The 22,121-nt window shown below is 53.8% G+C and overlaps 7 protein-coding genes across 7 annotated transcripts; 5 read left to right on the forward strand and 2 right to left on the reverse strand.

Moving 5' to 3' along the window:
- Positions 1–781: 781 nt before the first annotated feature.
- On the forward strand, positions 782–4,204 carry G647_06836 (uncharacterized protein; the record flags this gene model as incomplete). The annotated part of the gene is made up of 1 exon (XM_008731155.1): positions 782–4,204. The coding sequence occupies one exon, from the start codon at positions 782–784 to the stop codon at positions 4,202–4,204; it is 3,423 nt and encodes a 1,140-aa protein (XP_008729377.1).
- A 1,003-nt stretch (positions 4,205–5,207) lies between these two features.
- On the reverse strand, positions 5,208–6,530 carry G647_06837 (uncharacterized protein; the record flags this gene model as incomplete). The annotated part of the gene is made up of 1 exon (XM_008731156.1): positions 5,208–6,530. One exon carries the CDS (start codon positions 6,528–6,530, stop codon positions 5,208–5,210), a length of 1,323 nt encoding a protein of 440 aa, XP_008729378.1.
- A 2,236-nt stretch (positions 6,531–8,766) lies between these two features.
- G647_06838 (chitin synthase 1) lies at positions 8,767–12,218 on the forward strand (the record flags this gene model as incomplete). The annotated part of the gene is made up of 2 exons (XM_008731157.1): positions 8,767–10,876; positions 10,918–12,218. The coding sequence occupies 2 exons, from the start codon at positions 8,767–8,769 to the stop codon at positions 12,216–12,218; spliced, it is 3,411 nt and encodes a 1,136-aa protein (XP_008729379.1).
- A 1,349-nt stretch (positions 12,219–13,567) lies between these two features.
- G647_06839 (uncharacterized protein) lies at positions 13,568–15,430 on the reverse strand (the record flags this gene model as incomplete). Its single annotated transcript, XM_008731158.1, has 1 exon — positions 13,568–15,430. One exon carries the CDS (start codon positions 15,428–15,430, stop codon positions 13,568–13,570), a length of 1,863 nt encoding a protein of 620 aa, XP_008729380.1.
- Positions 15,431–17,017: 1,587 nt separating this feature from the next.
- G647_06840 (uncharacterized protein) lies at positions 17,018–17,560 on the forward strand (the record flags this gene model as incomplete). Its single annotated transcript, XM_008731159.1, has 2 exons — positions 17,018–17,053; positions 17,408–17,560. The coding sequence occupies 2 exons, from the start codon at positions 17,018–17,020 to the stop codon at positions 17,558–17,560; spliced, it is 189 nt and encodes a 62-aa protein (XP_008729381.1).
- Positions 17,561–17,631: 71 nt separating this feature from the next.
- On the forward strand, positions 17,632–19,404 carry G647_06841 (uncharacterized protein; the record flags this gene model as incomplete). The annotated part of the gene is made up of 1 exon (XM_008731160.1): positions 17,632–19,404. The coding sequence occupies one exon, from the start codon at positions 17,632–17,634 to the stop codon at positions 19,402–19,404; it is 1,773 nt and encodes a 590-aa protein (XP_008729382.1).
- Positions 19,405–19,807: 403 nt separating this feature from the next.
- G647_06842 (ATP-dependent RNA helicase dbp2) lies at positions 19,808–22,121 on the forward strand (the record flags this gene model as incomplete). Its single annotated transcript, XM_008731161.1, has 5 exons — positions 19,808–19,860; positions 19,991–21,111; positions 21,162–21,269; positions 21,742–21,870; positions 21,922–22,121. 5 exons carry the CDS (start codon positions 19,808–19,810, stop codon positions 22,119–22,121), a joined length of 1,611 nt encoding a protein of 536 aa, XP_008729383.1.

Raw genomic sequence — 22,121 nt, forward strand, 5'->3', positions numbered from 1 at the left:
CACAGCGAGTGCTCTAGCGGCTGGCTGGGACTTGGCTGCGGGAGCCCGAGGGGCTCTGGCAGCACGGGTAGATAGAGCAACAGAGCTGGTCCAACGACTATGCTGTCGAGGATATCCAGGGATTTGCAGAGCTGGCGCTTGATTGCGACGGAGTCCTGGTAGAGAACTGGGGACCAACGAGAAGATACACCCCACGCGACCATTACCTGAGGCTTTCATCTCTACCTGGGCAGTATGTCAGGCCATTGCGGACTTTGTCTTAGACACGGTGGGCCACACACTCGATAGTTGTTGCTGAAATCAGACTGCAGTCCGTGTCATGAAGGCTTTCAGAACATTGGGTGCCCAGAGATGGGTACGACAAGCAGATCGGTTGTGCGTCTGTGGGCGTCTTGCTTCGGAGTTGACTTGATACGGCGGAGCAGAAACATGACGCGCGTTTTGACTCGAGACGCGACCGTTAAATGACGTTGTCGCGCAGGCCGAGCCCGCCTTGAGGTCGAGACAGGGACGCTCCCTGCTTTATCTGAGGTCTAAGGCAGTATCAGAGAATCGGACAACACGACCTATCAGGGAGACACAGCGAGACTGTAAGATGATGGATCCCGATATACCAGCGCCGTCCGTCGAACATGACGGCTCCTCGGATTCCAACGTCAACGCGACAAGAACGCATTCACTCGCGTCACCCTCGATCAAAGTGAATCACCACGACCACACCCACGGACACCCGTCTCTATTGCGCTCTGCTGCACAGGTGCCGCTACCACCATCGTCACCCATGCGCAGCCCTTACCACACCCCTGCGCCGCCCAAGACCAAGTCTCTCTCACCGAAACCCCCCTCCCGCTCACCCTCCGTCGCAAGTTCTCGGGGAGAGAGGCAGAACACCCCGCCCCTGCGCAGATCGACATCCAGTCTGAGCAACGCAAAAGGCAGTACTCCTCAGTACCGGCGAGCCTCTTCCAACCTGAATCCTCTATCTCCTGTCATAAATGGCAAGATGTCAGGTACCGACCGGCCACCAGTGACGGCAAATTCCGTCGCTCAAGACTATTTTGGAAAGGAGATGGAGGCGCATATATCTCTGCAAGCGCCAGTGCTTGTCCTTGTTCATGATTCATGTTATGGCCACCGCTTTTCGCGCCCGCGTTCGACCAAGAGTGCTCTGGCTACTATTGTCGAGCGACCTGAGAGAATTCATGCCACTGTATTGGGAGCATCGGCGGCATATGTGCGGCTAGGCGGGCGCCATGCCGAAGGTGAATTTGCTCCTCGGCCCAAGCATGATCCCTCGAACGTACGAAACATCCCTTTCCAAATTCGCAAGACGGCTCGCATCATCCCTCTCACGCATCCGTCTGTGGCGTTCGTGCATGGCTCAAAGTGGATGGAGGAACTGCAGATCATGTGCGACACCGCAGAAGGCAAGTTGGCCCTCAACGGAAAAGAGCTGGTGAGACCGATTGGATATGGCAAGGACGAGAGTGGGCACCCACTCCCCAAATTGCACGAGGGAGATCTCTATTTGTGCGCAGAATCTTTGGCGGCCTTCCAAGGATGTCTGGGTGGTGTTTGCGATGCCGTGGACACAGTCTTCTCGTCGCCGTTGACGAAGCGAGCTTTTGTCTGCATTCGACCTCCGGGCCATCACTGCTCGTCCAATTACCCATCTGGCTTTTGCTGGTTGAATAACGTCCACGTTGGGATTGCCTATGCGGCTATGAACCATGGACTTACGCATGCTGCGATCATTGACTTTGATCTGCACCACGGAGATGGCTCACAGAATATTGCTTGGGATCAGAATCGCAAGGCTCATAGTGCCGCCAAGAATGCACCGGCGCACAAGAAAACTCCCATCGGCTACTACAGTCTTCACGACATAAATTCGTATCCCTGCGAATGGGGTGACGAGGAGAAGATTCAGAAAGCAAGTCTCTGCATCGAGAACGCCCACGGCCAGTCGGTCTGGAATGTACACCTTCAGCCTTGGAAGACGCATCAAGAGTTCTGGAAGCTCTACGAAACAAAGTACATGGTCCTCCTCGAGAAGACGAGAATATTTCTACGCCACCATACGGCCAGATTACGCGCTTCTGGAAACCAGCAACCGAAAGCTGCCATCTTCATCTCCGCAGGATTTGACGCAAGTGAGCACGAGGGCGCAGGCATGCAGCGACACAGTGTCAATGTGCCCACCGAGTTTTATGCACGCTTTACATCCGACATTGCCAAGCTCGCCGAAGAAGACGATCTTGGTGTCGAAGGCCGCGTTATCAGCGTGCTTGAAGGCGGATACAGTGATCGCGCCTTGACCTCAGGCGTGCTCAGCCACATTTGTGGCCTAGCTAGTGACACTGTCACACACAATCCGTCGAGCTCCTGTACGGTCGGCGAGAACACATATCAGACGATCAACAACTGGGTTGATCAAGTCAACCACACCTCCTCGGAGTTCACCTATTCCGCAGACTGGTGGACGTTGCAAAACTTAGAAGAGCTTGAAGCTGCAGTCGCGGGCCGGCAACCGTCGACCGCCAAATCTCACAAGGACAAGACTGGTGATTATGCGTCGCCAACTCAGGCTTCTACACTCAAGATGACTCATCATGCTCGTGAGCGGCAATCTCTTTCTGCGCTTCAGGCCAGAATGTCTCTTGAAGCAAAGTACGAGCCTCCACCGCCAGAAGTCGACTGGGCCGTCGCAGCATATGAGTTGTCCCGAATCATAATCCCAAACAACCGACAGACGCTAAGTTGTACGCATGAAGAGCTCAATGCAGAAGCCACTAAAGCTCGGCGAGAACGGCAATCAGCCGTGGGCGTCCCAGCGCCGTCGGACGAGCCAATGCAATTACGCGTTCGGAAAGCTAAGGCCCAGCCGCCTGGGCTTCCTGCTGTGCGCTCAGTCTCTCGGAATGCTAGTCGTCGGACGACTATAGCAGCAGTTAGTGACCTGCCTGATCCGACAACGAAGCAGCCAGAGGTACCTTACGGTAGAATGCGGCGTCGATCCAGTGATGCTTCAAGTATCTTGTCGAGCTTCCAAGGCATGAAGTTGTCGGATGACAAGGCGGGAGATAATGGGAGTGTGCCAAAGCCGCCGAACGCTCAAGTACCGTCCAGAGCACCCTCTGTTGTCCCCGGGCAAGCGGGAAAACAGGCTCCAGCAAGAAAGCCCAGAGTTCCAGCTGCCACCAAGGTGCCTGCAAAGCCAAAAGCTAGTCCACGCAAAGCGAAAGCCACTGCGCCACCTGTGCCTACAATACCTTCCACAACTCCTGCTGAAGCGAAGGTTGGGAATGGCATCAAACGAGAGTCGTCTCTTTCGTCTCAGGACGTGACGAAATCAGCGGCGACATCAGACAGCGTGGAGAATTTGACGAACGGGATGAAGAAAATCAGCATCAAGCTGAAGATGCCAAGCGCAGAAGAGCATGACGCCAAATTGCAACAGACAGTGCTTGATGACAAGCAGAAGAAGGCCCGAGCACCTAGGAAGCCTGCAGTTTCCAAAACCACGAAGGTATCTGAGAAGCCACCAGCAGCGACTCCCGCCTCGCTTTCCGATAACTTGGTTCCAATCCAACCGAACCCCGTGCAGCAAGAAGTTCAGCAGTTACCTGAGGCTCTGGCACCCCAGACAGCACCTTCTGTCATCAGTGAGAAGCTGGCTTCATCTGCTGGTCCAACATCCACAGATGGGACTGCAGAAATGGTGTCCGAGAATCCAGAACTGGATATCCCGCCATCATCTAATGCCCCTCAAGGCGCAGCATCAGTAGCAGATTCGCGGGTCCCGATCACCCCTGAACTGCCCGTAGATTCAGTTATGGCAGACCCCGAACCTCCTTCCTTGAATTCTTTTGCTGGCGTCCCTCAGGCTCCCGTCCCGGAGCCGTTCGCTGGTCTCGAGAATCCGACTGCCAATACGGTGACTCGATCTCCTTTGCATGAGGAAACGGACGCGGAATCTGGCCTGTCCGCAGCACCAACATCCGCAGCGTCCGCTTTGTCTGCAGCACCAAACCCTTTAGGAGCAACATCCCCGGTGCAGAGAACCAAGCAAGATCTACCACTATTCACTTCAAAGTCGCCCATTCCGTTTGCTGTACCCACGAACAATACGAACAACGAAACCGACGTGGAATATCCGAAGCATGAACACGCTGACAACACCAAGCGGTATGCCGGAATCTAGGAAATCCCGGAAACACCGCGGCGTTGAATACCCGGCGGAGCCACATGACAGGGTGGTGGTTGGTGGTCTGGGAGGAACCGCTTGATAGCTTGATGGCGCAAAACTCGGAGACCCTAATTCCAGGATCCGTTTCGTGGATGGTCGAGACGTTCTGGACGCCACACCATTCTTGACTTACTTTTGCTTTGTCTCGTTTCCTTTGTTTGAGCTGAGTCAGAGATACCCCATACAGCATGTCAGGCGCTTGGATACAAGGGATTGTGGCTTCGTTTCGGTCAGGCCAAGCATGCTGGAAAGAGAGGACTGGGCTCAGAGGCTCGTACTGTAGCCCCGATGTGCAGTTAGTTACGCTTGGAATGGGGCTCGGCGAGCACAGCCATCCATTGGATTGGATTGGATGAAGGAAATTCGTTTCTTGAATAGTTCGTATATTCGACGCCATTGAATTGGTCCAGGATGACCAGATTTGCTTCTTCCTGAGAGTAAAGCTGATTGCCTGCTTGTTAAGAGACATCTGTACTCGTAGAGCTGTAGAATTTGCGGTGCTAGCAGCGTCTGTGAATGGAAATGAAAGATGGAACGACATGGAAATGATCATAATCCGCACGCCAATGTAGGAATTGTCCCTCGTGACAGCAACGGTAAGCAAACATCTAATCCACGACGAGAATAACGACACCCAGTAGTACAAATTAAAACGCCTCTGCGGCTCGGGTTCTGTCCGTCCACGACTCCGCGCTCACTGAGGACCCTCTTCATCTTCATCTTCGTTTTCATTCGTCTCCGTCTTCATCTTCGTCTTCATCTTCATCTTCATCTTCGTCGCCCGAGCCCGAGCCCGAGCCTGAGTCAACATTGCTACACGCGTTCATTCCACCCCATGCCATCTTCTCCCTCCTTCCCTCCCCCTGATTCTCCCGCGCAACACCCGTAAGTGCTTGTGCATGTGCTTGTCCATCTCCTCCTCCTCCTCCTCCTCCTACTTCTACTTCTAATTCTAATTCTACTTCCGCCAGCCGAACCAATTCGTCCACGACCGCCAAGTCGGATACTTCTTGCGCCGTCCCACCGGCTTGGCTTTCTTCCTGCTCTGCATCGCCTCGACGGCCTGCTGGGTAGGCGGCGGTACGGCCATCGAGTCGGCGTACGTGTGCAGCAGCTCGTACTGGTCTTGGACTTTCAGCATGTTGAAGCGGTGCCAGGCCTGGATCTGCGTGCGCGTCCATCGGCCCGAGTAGATTTCACGTTCGACCGAGTCTTTCATCGCGGCGTAGCTGGCGTGGCCGTCAAAGGTGTGGTTGAAATGGACTTGCTGTTGGTGTTGCTGCGGTTGGTGTTGGTGTTGCGCTTGATGCGGTTGGTACCGAGGTTGCTGATATTGCTGGTACTGGTACTGGTGCTGGTGCTGCTGATATCGCGGCTCTGCATACGGGGTCGGTATCTGTCGAGGAGAGATGCGACGCATCGTGTCTGGACTGCGTGGACTGCGTGGACTCCGTGCACTGCGGGGACTGATCGTACTCTGCGGACTGATCGGACTGTTTGGGTAGGTGGGACTGCGCTTCGTCGGCCGCCGAGTCACCACGCTGCCGATCCGACGGAGGGTTCCGCTACTAACGGGCCGGTGGGAGTCCGATGGATTGTACGACGCTGCCGGGAGGGCGCCGGGCATGGCGATGGAGGTCAGGTCTTGGGCCGGATTGGCCAGGCGGGAGGAAAAGTCGATGTCGCCGTCGCTGCTGTCGCCGTAGCCGTAGCCGTAGCCGTGATCAACAGGTACAAAGGCGTTGTTCCGCCGGCCTATGTGCTGTGGAGCGTCGGAGGACCATTTCTGCAGGGACGTGCGGGAGCGCTTCGGCGGGAGGGACAGGTTCAGGTCCAGGTCTGCGGGGCGGGAGAAGCGCTTTTCCATCACGCGCTGGGCGTACGCGCGGGGGTCGTCGTTCTGGGCTTGAGACGAGGAGCGCTTCTTGCCCGGCGATGTCATGGGGCTGGTAGTCGCCCCGGCTCGATCGCGGTCTGTTCGGAAACTCTGCTGCGAGCAGTCCGCGCAGGTGTAGGGGTGGTCAAGTCGGGGGGTGAAGAAGGCGCCAGACCTGCATGCTAGGGTCGGGTAGTCGCATGGTTTGGTGACGCCGACCTCGCAGCCGCAGGACCAGCTTTCTACTTCGCGGCCACACATTTGGCTGGGGATATTAGTGCTGCGGTTGTCGAGGTTGATCAGGGTCTTGGGCTGTTGTTCCGAGTTTGCTGGGAAGATGTGGTCGAGGACTCTGAGAAATCGAGAGTGGAAGGAGCAAGGGAAGGGCGAAGAGTGTTGGGTCATGTCGGGTTGATGTGGAATGGAGGGATCAAAGGGAGGGTAGACAATAGGTTCTTTGTTTAGCATGTCCGCATGCATAGGCTCGAGTCACTGAAGGGGGACGGGACTCACGTGGAACTCCTTCATGACAAAAGACACGAGAGTAGAATCGGGGGAAAGACTTGGGAGGAGAAAAGAACTCTATTCGACGGTATAATATGGACGGGGCACAGAAATATACTCGGGTCGCAGATGAACAAAATGACATGGTCGTGAAGTATGGATACAAACAATCACCCACCTTTCTTCAGTAGAAGCCGGGTCGGGGCTTATCCTGGTTTCCTCCCAAGAACTCCTTAGCTCTGGCCAGCCATCGTGAGTCCAGCCATTGTGGGCTGAGCCGAGCTTTTGGCCTGCTTTGAACGGTAGCGTGGCCTGCGGCTGGCGGTACCTGCCTTGGTTGTGTCGCCGAGACCTCAGCAAGCGTGGATTTGTGCCGCTTCAGTAATTGACTTTGGTCCTCGAAGGACAGCCGCTGGAAGGCTTTTGACTGCTGAAGCTGGGTTAACGTGTAATGGCCATGTGCGATTTCACGGTTGAGGCGGCCCAAGAACGCTTCGTAGGAGGAATCGGCGCCGAGTGTTGGCAATTGGCGTTGCGCGTGCTGGTATTTCGGCTGTGAACCGATTTGAGCTTGTTTGTCTACTTTTTGGTGTCGATGTGACGCCCGTGCCTGCTGGAATTGGGGTGGTTGCTATGTCCTTTGGTCGTACTCTGCCGCATGTATACCCTCTTGCATCCGAGTGGTGGGGACAGGTTGGGCGAAATAATATACCCGCTCGACGACGACATAGAAGAAGTCAGAGTACCATCGCTGTTATGTTTGCGGCGCGTGTATGACCTCCTCGACCCAGGAGACACAGTTTGGTTAGCACTTGAAGTTCCTGCTGCCCCGTTATAGTCGATTTGCGGCTCGGTTTCAGGCCCCTCTCTTACCAAGGTCAGTGCTTTGGGAACGAATTCGTATCTTGTCCGGCTCACGCTGTTAGGTCCGATGTTGATGCTGTTAGGGTTGGGCGGCGCCATCAGGAGGGATTCGAACACTGGCTGGGGGTAAATATCTCTTTCCACATTGCTTATGCGGTGCCTCAATCGGTTTTGTGGCGCGCCAAATGAGTTGGCGTATTCATCCTGAGAAGTGCGTGGACGTTTGCTCGATGCAGACTCGTTCAGGTCATGTGTAACTGGGCGTTTCCCGGAATGGCAAAGGTAGCTGTATTCACTGAAGTCGTAATCACCTTCGGTACCTTCGCCGTAGAACAGCTTCATCCGCAGGCTCGTCGTGGGGGAGGGTGCTCGGGTCTGCAGTGGCTGTGGATGGGATGACCGTTTCGCTGACTGGGGGGTTACTCGTGGCGCCTTGTAATGCGGTGAGCGCGGAAAACCTCTTGCTTCCTTGGCCTGGCAACCGGGGCATTTCTGGCGGACAGGCACGAGTCCTGAAGTGGCTGATGCTCCCTCACAGGCGGGTATTGGTACGTAGTGATTGCAGCTATTCCGTTTCCGAGTCGGAATGCCTTCGTAACCACAAAGATACACTTTCCGGTACCACTGGCACATGCTATGGCGGCTGACGAATTTGCGAGACGGCAGAACCGGTTTCTAGGTATCTGCGGTAGAGGTATTAGCACAGCTGTATAGCAATACCTTGCCGTCCTGACACATTCTCCGAGGCCATGATATGAGAACGCGGCTCAAAGAGCCTTCGCACAATGCCGTCTTTGTTGGCCGTTCGCATCCGGAAAGTCGAGATGCTCTAGAGAAGGAATTGGACCCGGTCTGCAGCTGGCGGCGGTTGCTTTGCCGTCACAAGTTGACTCGATGGCCTGGTCTTGGTTCTAGTCGGAAATGGCATGTATGCTATAGAGTGAGCTACAGAAGGTTAGGTGACCGTAACACGACAAAGGGAAGCGCGAGGACTATTTCGGGCAATGACGTAACGGCAAGGCTGAGGTGCAAGGCTGAGATGCCGAGTCCGTGGTTGCCCCGCCGACAACTTGTGTGTTTCCGAATGAGGAAGCAACGACACAGGCATTGATCTCCAAACTTCCGCCGCCATTCGTCCAAACGCCCTCCGCATGAACCATATTGTCCCTGCGCATCCGATGTATTATTAGCTGCACATGGGAACCGTTTATAAATTGACCTGAACTGTCTGTATTACGTCTCAAGTAAACAAACCTCCCCCTCGACGAAGAACATGGACGAACCACCGACGCCGACTCGCGGACCGCCCGGTTATGTCGATGGCCCTCCCTCATATGTGAATACTCCTATGGAAGAAGAGAACATGAGTCTGGCGGGGAACAACTCGTCGCTAAGGCTGCTCCCGCAGGGTCAGGAAGAGTACAGACCGTATGTCGCATCCTCTGCATCTTCTGCACCGCCCGATTATGATGTGCCGCGTTCACCCAGGCGCAAGCCTGTCGCATCTTCCAAGCTGTCGCGCGTCAAATGGGAAGACGAGTCCGCGCCATCTGCCGTGCGAGGCCCTGAACTGCAATCGTCGTGGTCTTCCCTCGTCGCTGAGGCCGAAGACACCCTACAGCGCAATCGTGAAACGACCAGTTTCATCGGCCGTGCACCCAGTCTCAAGGCTACAGTGACACTGAAGAAAATGCCCCAGGCTAACCGAATTCCTTCATATAGAGCCCCTGCAGCAATTCGAACTTCCCCGGACAGGTACCGAGCTACAGCATCGAGCACATATAGTTCAAGACCGGGTTCGAGCCTGGGAAGAGCACCTTCGATCCCTTTACCTACCGCAAACCCTCGCGCCCCTGTCAGACCTTCGACGCCTTCGCGAGTGTCAACAGATTGGCCCAGACCTCCGGCGTCAACCGTCTCGTACGAGCCGGCAGATATTAACGGTAGCCCGCGACCAGGTACGCCATCGTCACAATATGGCGGAAGTCCGCGCAGACCCCTGCCTCCAGCACCATTATTCTCAGCAAAGAGTATGGCCACAGAGACCACAATACCAATGCCTGAACCAGAGTCGGAAAACGATGTCTTTGTCAATGGGCGCCCAATTGTGCCCGACAACGATCCGCGAGCGAGTTTAAAATCTGCACACTCGTACATGACCGATTCAACGTTCACCGAGGATGATGACGGAACAGACGACAAGTTTGACACTTATGGGCCCGCACCGGAAGGCAGACAGGACCGTAGAGGTCTGAGATCCGCCCAAATGGCGAAGAAAGAGGTCAGACTGATCAACGGCGAACTCATTCTCGAATGCAAGATTCCCACCATTCTCCACAGCTTTCTGCCCAGACGAGACGAAAGAGAGTTTACTCACATGCGGTACACGGCGGTCACATGTGATCCTGACGACTTCGTTGTACAAGGCTACAAGTTGCGCCAGAACATTGGACCGACTGTGAGGGAAACAGAGCTCTTCATCTGTGTCACCATGTACAACGAAGGCGAGATTGAGTTCACCAGGACAATGCACGGAATCATGCGCAACATCTCTCACTTCTGCTCGAGGACGAAATCCAGGACCTGGGGCAAAGACGGCTGGCAGAAAATCGTCGTCTGCATCATTGCCGACGGAAGACAGAAAGTACACCCACGAACCCTGAATGCTCTGGCAGCTCTGGGAGTTTACCAGGATGGCATCGCCAAAAATGTTGTCAACCAGAAGGAAGTCACGGCACACGTGTACGAATATACGACCCAAGTCTCCCTGGACGAGAGCCTCAAATTCAAGGGCGCTGAGAAGGGTATAGTCCCGTGTCAAATGATTTTCTGCCTGAAGGAGAAGAACAAGAAGAAACTGAACTCACATCGGTGGTTCTTCAACGCGTTTGGAAGAGCTCTGACCCCCAACGTTTGTATCTTGCTGGATGTGGGGACGAAGCCCGATTCAAAAGCACTATACCACTTGTGGAAGGCATTTGATCAAGACTCCAATGTTGCGGGCGCTGCTGGTGAGATCAAGGCAGACAAGGGCAAGGGCTGGGTGGGTCTGCTCAACCCGCTGGTGGCTTCACAGAACTTCGAGTACAAGATGAGTAACATTCTCGACAAGCCCCTTGAGTCGGTGTTTGGCTATATCACGGTCCTGCCTGGTGCGCTATCGGCATATCGCTACTACGCACTCCAGAACGATGCCACCGGTCACGGTCCGCTCAGTCAGTACTTCAAAGGAGAGACGCTGCATGGCCGCGACGCAGATGTCTTCACCGCCAACATGTATCTCGCCGAGGATCGCATTCTGTGCTGGGAGCTTGTCGCTAAGCGGGGCGAGCAATGGGTATTGAAGTTCGTCAAGAGCGCATACGGCGAGACTGATGTGCCAGGTAAGCATACATACCCGAATAGGAGAAATGATACTGACGAGGTGTAGACGCCGTCCCTGAGTTCATCTCCCAACGGCGACGCTGGCTCAACGGGGCGTTCTTTGCAGCAGTCTATTCTCTGGTGCACTTCAAGCAAATCTGGCATACCGACCACACGCTGACCCGGAAGATCTTGCTGCATGTCGAGTTCGTGTACCAGTTCATTTCCCTCCTCTTCACCTTCTTCTCCCTCGCCAACTTCTACCTCACCTTCTACTTCATCGCCGGCTCCCTTGCAGATCCCAAGATCGATCCATTCGGCCACCATATCGGGAAATACATCTTCGTGATCTTGCGCTACGTCACCGTCCTCTTGATCTGTCTGCAATTCATCCTCAGCTTGGGCAATCGACCGCAGGGTGCGAAGAAGCTCTTCACAGGTACCATGGTCACCTACTCCATCATCATGGCCTACACGACCTTCGCAGCATTGTACATTGTCATCAAACAGCTCACCACGCATGCTCTGGAGGAGACAGATCCCGAGGACCCATACAAGCTCGGCAACAACATTTTCACCAACCTCATTGTCAGCACCATAAGCACCGTCGGCCTGTACTTTCTGATGTCATTCTTGTACCTGGATCCATGGCACATGTTCACCAGCGCAGGACAATACTTTGCTCTCCTACCGTCATACATTTGTACCTTACAAGTGTACGCCTTCTGCAACACGCACGACGTGACATGGGGAACGAAAGGCGACAACGTTCTGCACACCGACCTTGGTGCTGCAAAGGCCATTGGGCCCGGCGGTAATACTGTCGAAGTTGAAATGCCCTCTGAACAGCTGGATATCGACTCAGGCTACGATGTGGCACTCCGAAACCTGCGGGATAGAATCGAAGTACCGAAACCGGCTGTCAGCGAGAATCAGCTGCAGGAGGACTACTACAAGTCTGTACGGACGTACATGGTGTCCATCTGGTTGACCTGCAATGCTGTACTTGCCATGGCCGTGTCAGAGGCGTACCCCGTGGGGAGCCACGTTGGAAGTAACTTCTACTTGACATTCATCTTGTGGGCTGTGGCTGCGCTGGCGATATTCCGAGCCATTGGATCAAGTGCCTTCGGCATCATCAACATCATCTCGGCGATCGCAGAAGGGCGATTACAAGCCAAGTTCGAACGTATCTTTGGAGGAGGAGACGAGAACGGACGGCGTCGCCAGGGGCTGGGAAGTGGTCTCTCGGAGAGCGGGAAGACCGGCGTCAGTGGTGGAAGCAGCGGCAGCGCGGGCATCAGCTTGAGTGAAGTCACGAGTAAGATTTCGGAAAAGTTCAGCTGGATGAGCAGGAAGTGAGGTGTCGCGTTCTATGGGCTGGAATATTCAAGTTTTCAGAACATCATATCTCGGCACTATTGGATTCATGTCATGAACGGGTGGTTGGATTTGTTCAATGAGGAAGGTCTGCATGATGCCACGGGCTTGGAGTAATGACTCGCACGGGTGAAATGCTTGGATAGAGGTGAAAAGTTCTGACAACATATGATGGGTTGGTTGGCCTGATGTACTACTACGAGTAGAAGGAACACAATAGGAAATTGCCAGCATGGGTGGAAAGGTTCAGAGCCGAGGGATTGTATGGTTGCCTCGTTACCTTCTGTCACCATAACTCTGCCCGTGACCTTGACTTTGTGTGTCGCGCGTATGCATACTCATACCCATACCGGTACTCGTACTCGCACTCATCACAGAAGGGCGGAAGGGCGAAATGAAGTGTGCACAGACTTGCTCGGATCTACAGTAGTGTCCTACTCCAGTAGTACCGACAGGCCGTAATAACTGACCAAGTTCAACTACTATAGTCCGTCTGTACTGGACCTTTTAAATGGGGATGTATCAGAGTGGAAGTGGTCGAGCAGTGGCACGATAGAAAGAGACAAATACCTACAGTAGGTACCTAACCATGACATGCATGGACATTTAGGACATGGATTAATAAATAATGATACTTTACTCTAGGTATTTACGATGTGGAAACTCAGGAAACGTGGAACTCGAGCTGTATTTCCGGATTTTAGATTCTAGATGTTATATCATTTTCCTAGTGCGCATTCTCAGATGAGGTATTTACTATCAAATACCACACTATGATCAGATCCAGTGGGTCGGGTCTGCAAGAAGAGACGTGGATCTTTCGCCCCAAAACAGCAGAAAGAAAACGTGGATCTTGCGGTCGAGGAAGACACAGGAGACACATGGATCTTGCGGTCGAGGAAGTCCAGACACATGAATCTTGCGGTCGAGGAAGCCACGAGACACATGGATTTTGCGGTCGAGGAAGCCACAAGACACATGGATCTTGCGCTCGAGCAAGGCCATCGCCGCAGCAGTCAATAATGTCCAGGTGCAGCCGCCAAGCAGACACGACAGACTGGGTTCGGATCTGTTGTGGATCTCCACGTCGACGCCAGATGAGACTTCCAGGCCTTGATATATATATAGAAATATACTTGCTGTATATATGCAATGAGTGGAACCCTCCGAGGACACATAGAAAGTGTGTCCCCTCGAGGGAAGGGAGGAGTGTTGACGCACCTGTAAATTAGATTACCAGGCCCCTTTTTTAGTTGTGTTTGTGTAATTTCCCGGTGTTTTTGGTGTTTTTGGTCTTCTTCAAGGTGTCCGTTATGAAAACTTACCTGAGCTCAGTCGACTCTTTGGTATGGGACGCCCTGGACGATAACAACTTTTCTGCGATGACCGTCAGCTTCATCCTCGGCCACTCTTCTTACCGCTGACGGAAGTGCTGGCTTCGCAGCAAGCAGGATCCTGCCAGTCGGAGCCCAAGGGCGCGGCTGCACTGGAACTGCGGGATGAGGAACAGCGGCTGGTGCGAAATTTAAAGGCACTGCTTGTCCTTGACGAAGACAATAGCCCACGACATCCCCAGTATTTGGATCGGTGGCTTGATGCCATGATACATCTGGTCGATTGAACCATGGGTTTCGATAGCCAATGCGCCAGGGATTGGCAAGAGGGACGGACTGCAAGTGCTGTGGAAGGATGGGGCGAGGGTTCACGACTGGGGGATATGAAGGAAGCCCAGGAGCTAAAGGTCGAGATCCTCGAGGAGGGGGTGGTGGTGGTGGATGATGTTTTCTCGGTTGACTCGGGACAAAAGTTTTGGGTGCGCTCTGCGGTACAGTCAATCTAGGAAGGCTTGAGAGAAGATGGGACCGACGAAGATGGCAGGCCTCTTGCCGCTCCCCCTCTGGCCGACCAGAGTCATTGGCTCCCTGAACACAGGACTGCTCAGCACTAGTGCCAGGAGACAGAGGAGTGTCTGTGTAGCCGCGCAACCCTGGATAGTCGTCCTCAGAAATAGAGACGCCGAGGTTTTCTGCAAAATCCCAAGTCGGCTGGAACGGATCGTAGAAGTCCTCGTCGGTCCCGTCACAATGGGACACCGGATTTTGTGTAGAATCTAGCTCAGTGAGTTCCGGCTGAACAAGGTTGTGTACAGACGCCGGGGTGTTTACCAAAGGAAAGTGGTACTGCTGATGACTTGAGATTTGCTGTGGGTAATGATAGGTTGGGGGGGGATCGAGGAAGGGGTTTCCGAGCGGAGTGAATGCTTCGGTGCCTCGTGAATCTAGTGAAGGGTGGACATTGCCATTTCCAACAAGAGAGTCGGCGAGTGGTGAGTCAAGCGAAACCACGTCGGATGGTGCCTCAAAGAAGAAATCAGGATCAAAAGTGTTGAGTTCCCGGAGGACAGGCTCGGCGTCGAATACAGACTCGGGGCTGCAGTTAGGCTCTTGTTTCGGGATAGGAGACTCAGTTGAAACTGCATTGGCATCGTCGAATGGATCTGCTTCAATCCAATCCGAAAGGCTGCAAGCGGTCGCGGTAGGAGATAAGAAAGAGTCGTCGCCGCGCTCTAGGCCGCGCTCAATGGCCCGGATCAGCCCAATCTCGGCCGGGCTCTTGAAGAAAGCATTGACCGTATAATCGCGCGGGACGCTGGGGTCGATTTGAACTGGTGACAAGGTCTGTTCCCAGTCGGGGAAGATTGGTTTGTATGTCGAGGTGTCGATATCGCGCACGGTCGGTCGGAACATGTCGAGCGGATTGACGGTCAGGTTGAGTCGGTTTGCTTCGAACAGGTCATCCAGTGACGGGCTGTTCGAAGTAGGTGACATTGCTGGAGATTCGATGAAGTTCCAGCCTTCAGAGATAGGTGGTGTTGACCCTTCAAGCGGCATCGGAAGGCTTGATCGCGGGTGGGAGTCGTTCTCAGTGAGAGCAGAGTCTGGGTCGATCAAGAAGACTTTCCGGTGCAGCTGCTGTTGTGTTAGAAGGATGGAGAATTCCCAAAATGCACCCGTGCATGCTAGATATTTAAGCTGCTTCGACTGGGCAGCCCACAACAATGCCTCGGGTGACAGAAAAAGGCGGTCATTGATCATCCCAAGGCATGAGGCAGCGGCTGTTCCAATCGGCAGCCGGAATCGAGGGAGCGATGTGACCGAGATACAATGAGGATTGTCGGCAATGCAGCGCTGCATGGAGAGTCGTCCTTTGTATGCGATGTATTTTATGTCCCTCCTTTGTCGCACTCGCCTTGTTAACCAGCCCGCATTGACCTCGGCAACCCTTCCTTTCTTTGTCGTACGTGCCCTGTAACAAGATCGGCATTGGTCTCGGTAAGCCCTTTCTTTGCTTTGGCCACAACAATGACGCTGGGTTGCCTGAGGCAAAGAAACGTGGCCAAGGAGCTCAGCCCAAGGGAGGCAGCGCAAAATTTCGACTGTAGCATGCTTCAGCTCTATTTAGTCGCCAACGTTGGCAATACAAACCTCCACCAGACATCAAGACGTCGGCAGCGGACTGCTCTGAAAACAAAGTGTCGTCAACATGGGTAATGCCGGTCTCACCATCCTCTTCGTTGTTGGCACTCTCGTTGGTCTGGCAATATGTGTCTGGGCCATTAGAAGATGTGCAGGGTCAGTAGTGGACATTCGAGACACTCGTTCGAGACCACAGGATTGGCCAGGTGGTAGACAAGCTGACTTGGGTTACACAGTCAGACAAGCTAGACGACAATTCGACGCGAGAGAAGCTGGAATTCTACCCGTCAAGCCAGCTCACACTCGAGGTCATCGGCAACATGATGTGGAGTGTTACCGGGTTTGAAAGGACGGTAGGTCGGTGAGGCGGGAGAGGGAGAATAGAATGATATGACGATAGAGAATGAACAACTGGTGTCTGTTTTTGGTGACTTCGGTGATACCGCTCGGTCGAGGATAAGAACGGCCGGGATTCTCTCGCTCTCGGTCATAAGGTGCAGCGCGACAGGGTAACCGACAGGGGGTATCGTGGGTCTGTACTCCGTGCTTTGTACTCGTCGATGGCGGAGGAGAAGGAAATCAGGCGGGCCATCAACGGAAGTTCACGCGTGCGCATGCGCATGCGCACGTCGTCCGCCGTAACCACCGCCAGTCGCACCCACCTAGAAACGTAGGTTGCCCCAGGGTCCAGGAACGCAGGCGTATTAACGTCTTAACGAACCGCATGGCTTCTGCCTGTCCTTACGGGCACTGAGAGGTACAGCACCGGCGTTGCATGCCTCGACTGAGACGCGGCTCTCTCAGGCTTCTGGCGTTCGTCTCTTTTCTCTCGCGACTTCTACCCAGTAGATCCGAAGCATTCTCATCTCAGCTCGATTGCAACCAATTTTTGTCTACTCTGCCATTCCTGCTTTCCGCATAGACTCTCGTCAAGGCCTGGCCAATAGAAAAGCGGAATCTGCACGCAATTGCGGCAACAGGACCAGCTTCGTTGTCTCGGGCAGCCTGGCTCGGTCATAGAGCTCGGTCACAAAGCAATGGGTCCAAAGCGCCGGCGTCTCGCGCTCTCTTGTGTCGCCTGCCGTCGCCGGAAAGTAGTAAGTGAGCCCACTTCAAGATCAAACACTGTGCCCGAAAGGATCACTGCTCTTCATTCTAAACACTCAACCTCATACTGACGTTTTCAGAAATGCGATCGGACATTTCCCACCTGCGTTCGTTGCCAGAAAGGGAGTATAAGCTGCGACTACGTTTCATATACGAAGCAGGACAGTACCCTCCCGACACCGTCTGAGGAGGGTCCGCATGTGCGCCGAGAAGGTTCCGCTTCGTCATGGACTGGTTAGTAGTTCCTCCTGTTTTATTTCTCAAGTATTCGACCGAAGGATCCGGTGCCATGGCAATAGTCAAGAACTTCCCGCCAATGATCTATACTCGTGGTTACATCGACCATATATCTCTCCTAATCAGCGCGCACCAGCGATACGTCGGAGATGGTGTCGTTGCCGGGCCTGAGGTCGTGGGTATTGGGTCCAGGCCAAAGTTGCCAGGACTCCGCAAGGCACTCGCGTTGGCTCGGGATCAAGAGGTATTACGGGCGCCACACGGAGCTTTATCGTACAGCGGCTGAACGGCTAAGCCGGTTGCTGGGCTCCTACAGATTTTGAGCAGAGGCTAACTTGCTGAGCACAATAGAAGACGCCAATATATGGCACGCTCGTGCAAAAGAACACGAAAATGCACGTGCTCATGCAGATAGCCAGAACGCCACCCTTACACAGACTCGAACCCAAGCGAAACCGTTGCGAGACCTTCAGAATCGAGTCGGCGAGCTGGAGACCTACGTGAGAGCAGCGGGTTCCCGGCCCTTATCCTCGGAACGACACCTGGGGTTGGGTCATCCTGCCGGTCCTGGGGCGATGTCGGACAAGAACGACCTACCGGAAAGTGAACGAGCATTATTGCGTGGGAAGAGTTTCAAGACGCAGTACTTCGGTCCCAGCCACGGAGCAAGCATATTACTCCAGTTTGAGGAGCTATCTCGCTTCGTGAAGGACATCCTAAACCGGCTGCCGACGCTCGAAAAGAATAAAAATATTTGGAAACACCAACGTAAGGAGCTCAATCCCAACCTGATACTGCCAGACTTCGACACCCTGATAGTCATGCTTCCGGAACAGACTCGAGCAGACGCTCTTGTGCAGGATTACTTCGAGACGTTGGAAACAACGTACCGCGTCCTGCATGCCCCCACATTCTTCCGGAAGTACAAAGAACTCTGGGCCGCATCTCTCAACAGAGACTCCTCGGTGTTTTTGGTCCAATTGCTACTAGTGTGCGCCAGCGTCAATTGCGCGGTGGCAGGCGGTCCTTCGGGGTTCAAGGGTCGAAGCAGTGTGGGCCGTGACACAGCTGTGAAGTGGATCGAGGTGTGTGAGGGCTGGCTCGATCTCCAGAGCCAGAAACATATGACGCTGGAGGTTTTCCAAGTGCGAGTGCTGCTTGTCATTGCTAAGAAGTTGAACTGTGTAAAAATAAAACGGGAATGGACCGTGTCTGGGCAACTGTTGCGTGAGGCCATGTCATCAGGTCTGCACCGCGAGCCCGCCTTCCTTAGCAACAAAATCTCAGTATTCGACCAAGAGATGCGCCGGCGGCTGTGGTTCACAATCTTGGAACTCGACCTCCAAAACAGCCTCGATCGAGGCATGGGCGCCAGCATTGGTCCGTTTGACTGGGACACGCTCCCACCTCTCAATCTTCATGATGAAGACTTTGACGAAAATACCGAAAAGATGCCTCCTGCCAGGCCAATAACAGAATTTACCCGGACCTCATTTCTCTGCTTGGCTCAGCAACACATACCTCTTCGACTGGAGATCATATCGACGATAAACAGCATACGCGTTTCGCTAGAGAAAGACACGGCCGTTGAGCTTGACCAGAGGATTCGACAGATCCTCGATACCCTTCCTGAATGGAATGAGAGTGCGGCAAACCCCATATCGAAAGATCTGTCGGAGCTGTTGCTCTATGAGTTTCTCCTGCTCATCCACCAACCATTTGCAACGCAGGCAGACACCCAGGCCAAACACTTCTACTCGCGCGTCGCTCGGCGGAATGCCGCGTTGGTCACCATGAAGATATTTACTGACATGCGGCCCAGTAGTGGGATGATCATGTGCAATCTTCGAGACGGTTTATTTCGAGCTTGCCTGACAACTTGCCATGATATTGTTGTCCCCGTCAACTCGAAGGAAGACCTCATGCAGGACCGAAGCACCGCAGTACGACTAGTTGAAGACAGCGTCAACCTGATGGAAGACCGCATACGCAGTCTCGGCCAGGGGTTTCACTCATACTGGCTTGCCGCCAGCGCCCTCGGTCTGCTGCGTTCCGAGCCCGCTGATAAATCCGCCCAAGAGACTGCTGACCGGGTGGCCAAGCTGCACGACTATATGGTCTCGCAGCAGATTGCTCCGCTGGAAGGCGCCAAGGGTGTGGAAGACGCCACAATGAGCACAGCGAACACCTTGGTTGGAATGAGTGGACAACCTACTCCGGCCTTACCAGAGTTGGATCCGTTTGTAACGACGACAGATCCATTTAGTGCATTTTCCGAGACTCTGTTTGATTTTGACATCACAGACCTCTGGTCCATGGGAGGCATGGGTGTAGGAACTCATTACTGACAGCGTTCGATGAGCATCAATGGCTAGTGGTGGAAGCAGGCTTTTTAAGCGTCACCATGCTCGGTGGCAAATTCTGAACGCCAAGCTTGGATTATTTACACGTGACAGCTCACGTGCTGCGCTAGCGTCTGGTGGACCAGTCATACGGCGGGCCATTGTGGCTTCTCACGCTCCCGCCTTCCAATCTCACTTTTCACTCATTCTCGCCTTACTTGACTCGCTTTAAAATTTCAACCCTTACCGCCCCATCTTCCTCCAACAATCTTCATCTCTTCATTCCTTTCTACCCTTGTACCACGCCTGACCACATTAATTTCCTCTCACACTCCTGAATTCTCTCAGATCGAGAACAGACCTGGTCCCCTCAATCAGGCTCACCATCCTCCCAATCTCAGCGCCCACCATGTCTTACGGCGGTGGCTACGGTTCGTCAAGAGACGGCGGTTATTCCAATGGGTACGTGTAATCGATCTCGACGAGATTTGGACTCTGCCATGTTTTGAGCGGCACTTCCTTCAGTGCGCTCGACATCCGACGCAGAGTTTCTCACCCACCACTTGTCCAGTTCTGACTAACTGTTGATTAGATACGGCGGCGGCAGCCACGGACACTCCAACGGCTACTCCAACGGCTATTCTAATGGCTACTCTGGTGGCTACGGCGGCTCGAACGGATATGGCGGCGGTGGTGGCGATAAGATGTCCAACCTGGGCGCAGGCTTGAAAGAGCAGAGTTGGGATCTTGCCGCTTTGCCAAAATTTGAGAAATCATTCTACCACGAAGATCCTGCTGTCACTGCCAGACCACAACGCGACGTCGACGAATTCCGCAGAAAGAACGAGATCTCAATCCAGGGCCGCAATGTCCCCCGCCCAGTCGAGACTTTCGATGAGGCTGGATTCCCCAGTTATGTTATGTCCGAGGTGAAGGCTCAAGGCTTTGCGAAACCGACCGCCATCCAGTCTCAGGGCTGGCCTATGGCTCTTTCTGGTCGCGACGTGGTTGGTATTGCGGAGACTGGGTCTGGCAAGACCCTCACCTACTGCTTGCCAGCCATTGTTCACATCAACGCTCAACCCCTTCTCGCTCCAGGAGACGGCCCCATCGTCCTTGTGCTTGCTCCAACCCGAGAACTTGCCGTGCAAATTCAACAAGAAATCACCAAGTTTGGCAAATCCTCCCGCATCCGAAACACTTGTGTCTATGGTGGCGTTCCCAAGGGTGGTCAGATCCGCGACCTCTCTCGGGGGGTCGAAGTTTGCATCGCTACTCCTGGTCGTCTTATTGACATGCTTGAATCTGGCAAGACCAATCTTCGCCGTGTGACATACCTCGTTCTCGATGAAGCCGACCGCATGCTGGACATGGGATTCGAGCCTCAAATCCGCAAGATCATTGGCCAAATTCGTCCTGACCGACAGACCTGCATGTGGTCGGCCACATGGCCCAAGGAAGTCCGCCAGCTGGCTTCCGATTATCTGAACGACTTCATTCAGGTCAACATTGGCTCGATGGACTTGTCTGCAAACCACCGAATTACCCAGATCGTCGAAGTTGTGTCCGAATTCGAAAAGAGAGACCGCATGATCAAACACCTCGAGCAGGTTATGGAAGATCGCAACAACAAGATCCTCATCTTCACAGGTACTAAGCGTGTCGCTGACGACATCACCCGGTTCCTACGACAAGATGGGTGGCCCGCACTTTGTAAGTTCACCTGCTCCCTCATCACAGGTTCGAGACTGACAGATATATAGCCATTCATGGTGACAAGCAACAGAACGAACGTGATTGGGTTCTCAATGAATTCAAGACCGGCAAGAGCCCAATCATGGTTGCTACGGACGTTGCGTCACGTGGTATCGGTATGAACAGACAACAACCCCTCCCCCCCTTCTCATCTCTGTCTATCTTCTTCTGTATTTCTTACCATTGCTGTCGTGTGGCATATGGTGCGCGCTCTCTTTTCGCTTGTTACGCTACTGCCCTGCGTAACGTTGTCCAGGCTTTTGTGTTCTTCTCGGTCCTTCTTCTAGACCTCCTGGATACCTCTGCAGTTTGCCAGCACTCAGCTTATTGACTCTCACATCTGCTTCGTCCGACACGAGTAGGTTGTGAGACATTTATTCCGACCACACCAAGCTGCAAATCCAGGATCTCTATTCTCCAAGGACCGTAGACCATTGCCGATTTTCCGGACATGGACATTGGCCACCAAGGGATGATGTTCCGAGCCACAGAGAGAGAGTGACATGCGCCTCCGCTCACACGACCTCATATGGTCCCCGACGCTCCGTAAGACTTCCATTGGCTAAGTTGCTAACCTATACACTCAAGATGTCCGAGATATTACTCATGTCTTCAACTACGACTATCCCAACAATTCTGAGGACTATGTTCATCGTATTGGCAGAACTGCTCGTGCTGGGAGGAAAGGCACAGCCATCACACTCTTTACAACAGAGAGTAAGTCTCACCACTTTCCCGGTAAGAATAAACTTTGCTAATATGACGCAGATGCCAAACAAGCCCGTGACCTCATCTCTATCTTGCAAGATTCGAAGCAGAACATTGACCCGCGTCTCGCAGAGATGGCCCGCTACGGTGGCGGCGGTGGCGGCGGCCGAGGATACGGTGGTCGCGGCGGTCACCGTGGCGGTGGTCGTGGTGGCTTCACTGCTTCCAACGCTGCTCCTCTTGGCCGGTCCAGATGGTAG

This window comes from Cladophialophora carrionii (genome assembly GCF_000365165.1).
Source record: "Cladophialophora carrionii CBS 160.54 unplaced genomic scaffold supercont1.5, whole genome shotgun sequence".
NCBI lineage: Eukaryota > Fungi > Ascomycota > Eurotiomycetes > Chaetothyriales > Herpotrichiellaceae > Cladophialophora > Cladophialophora carrionii.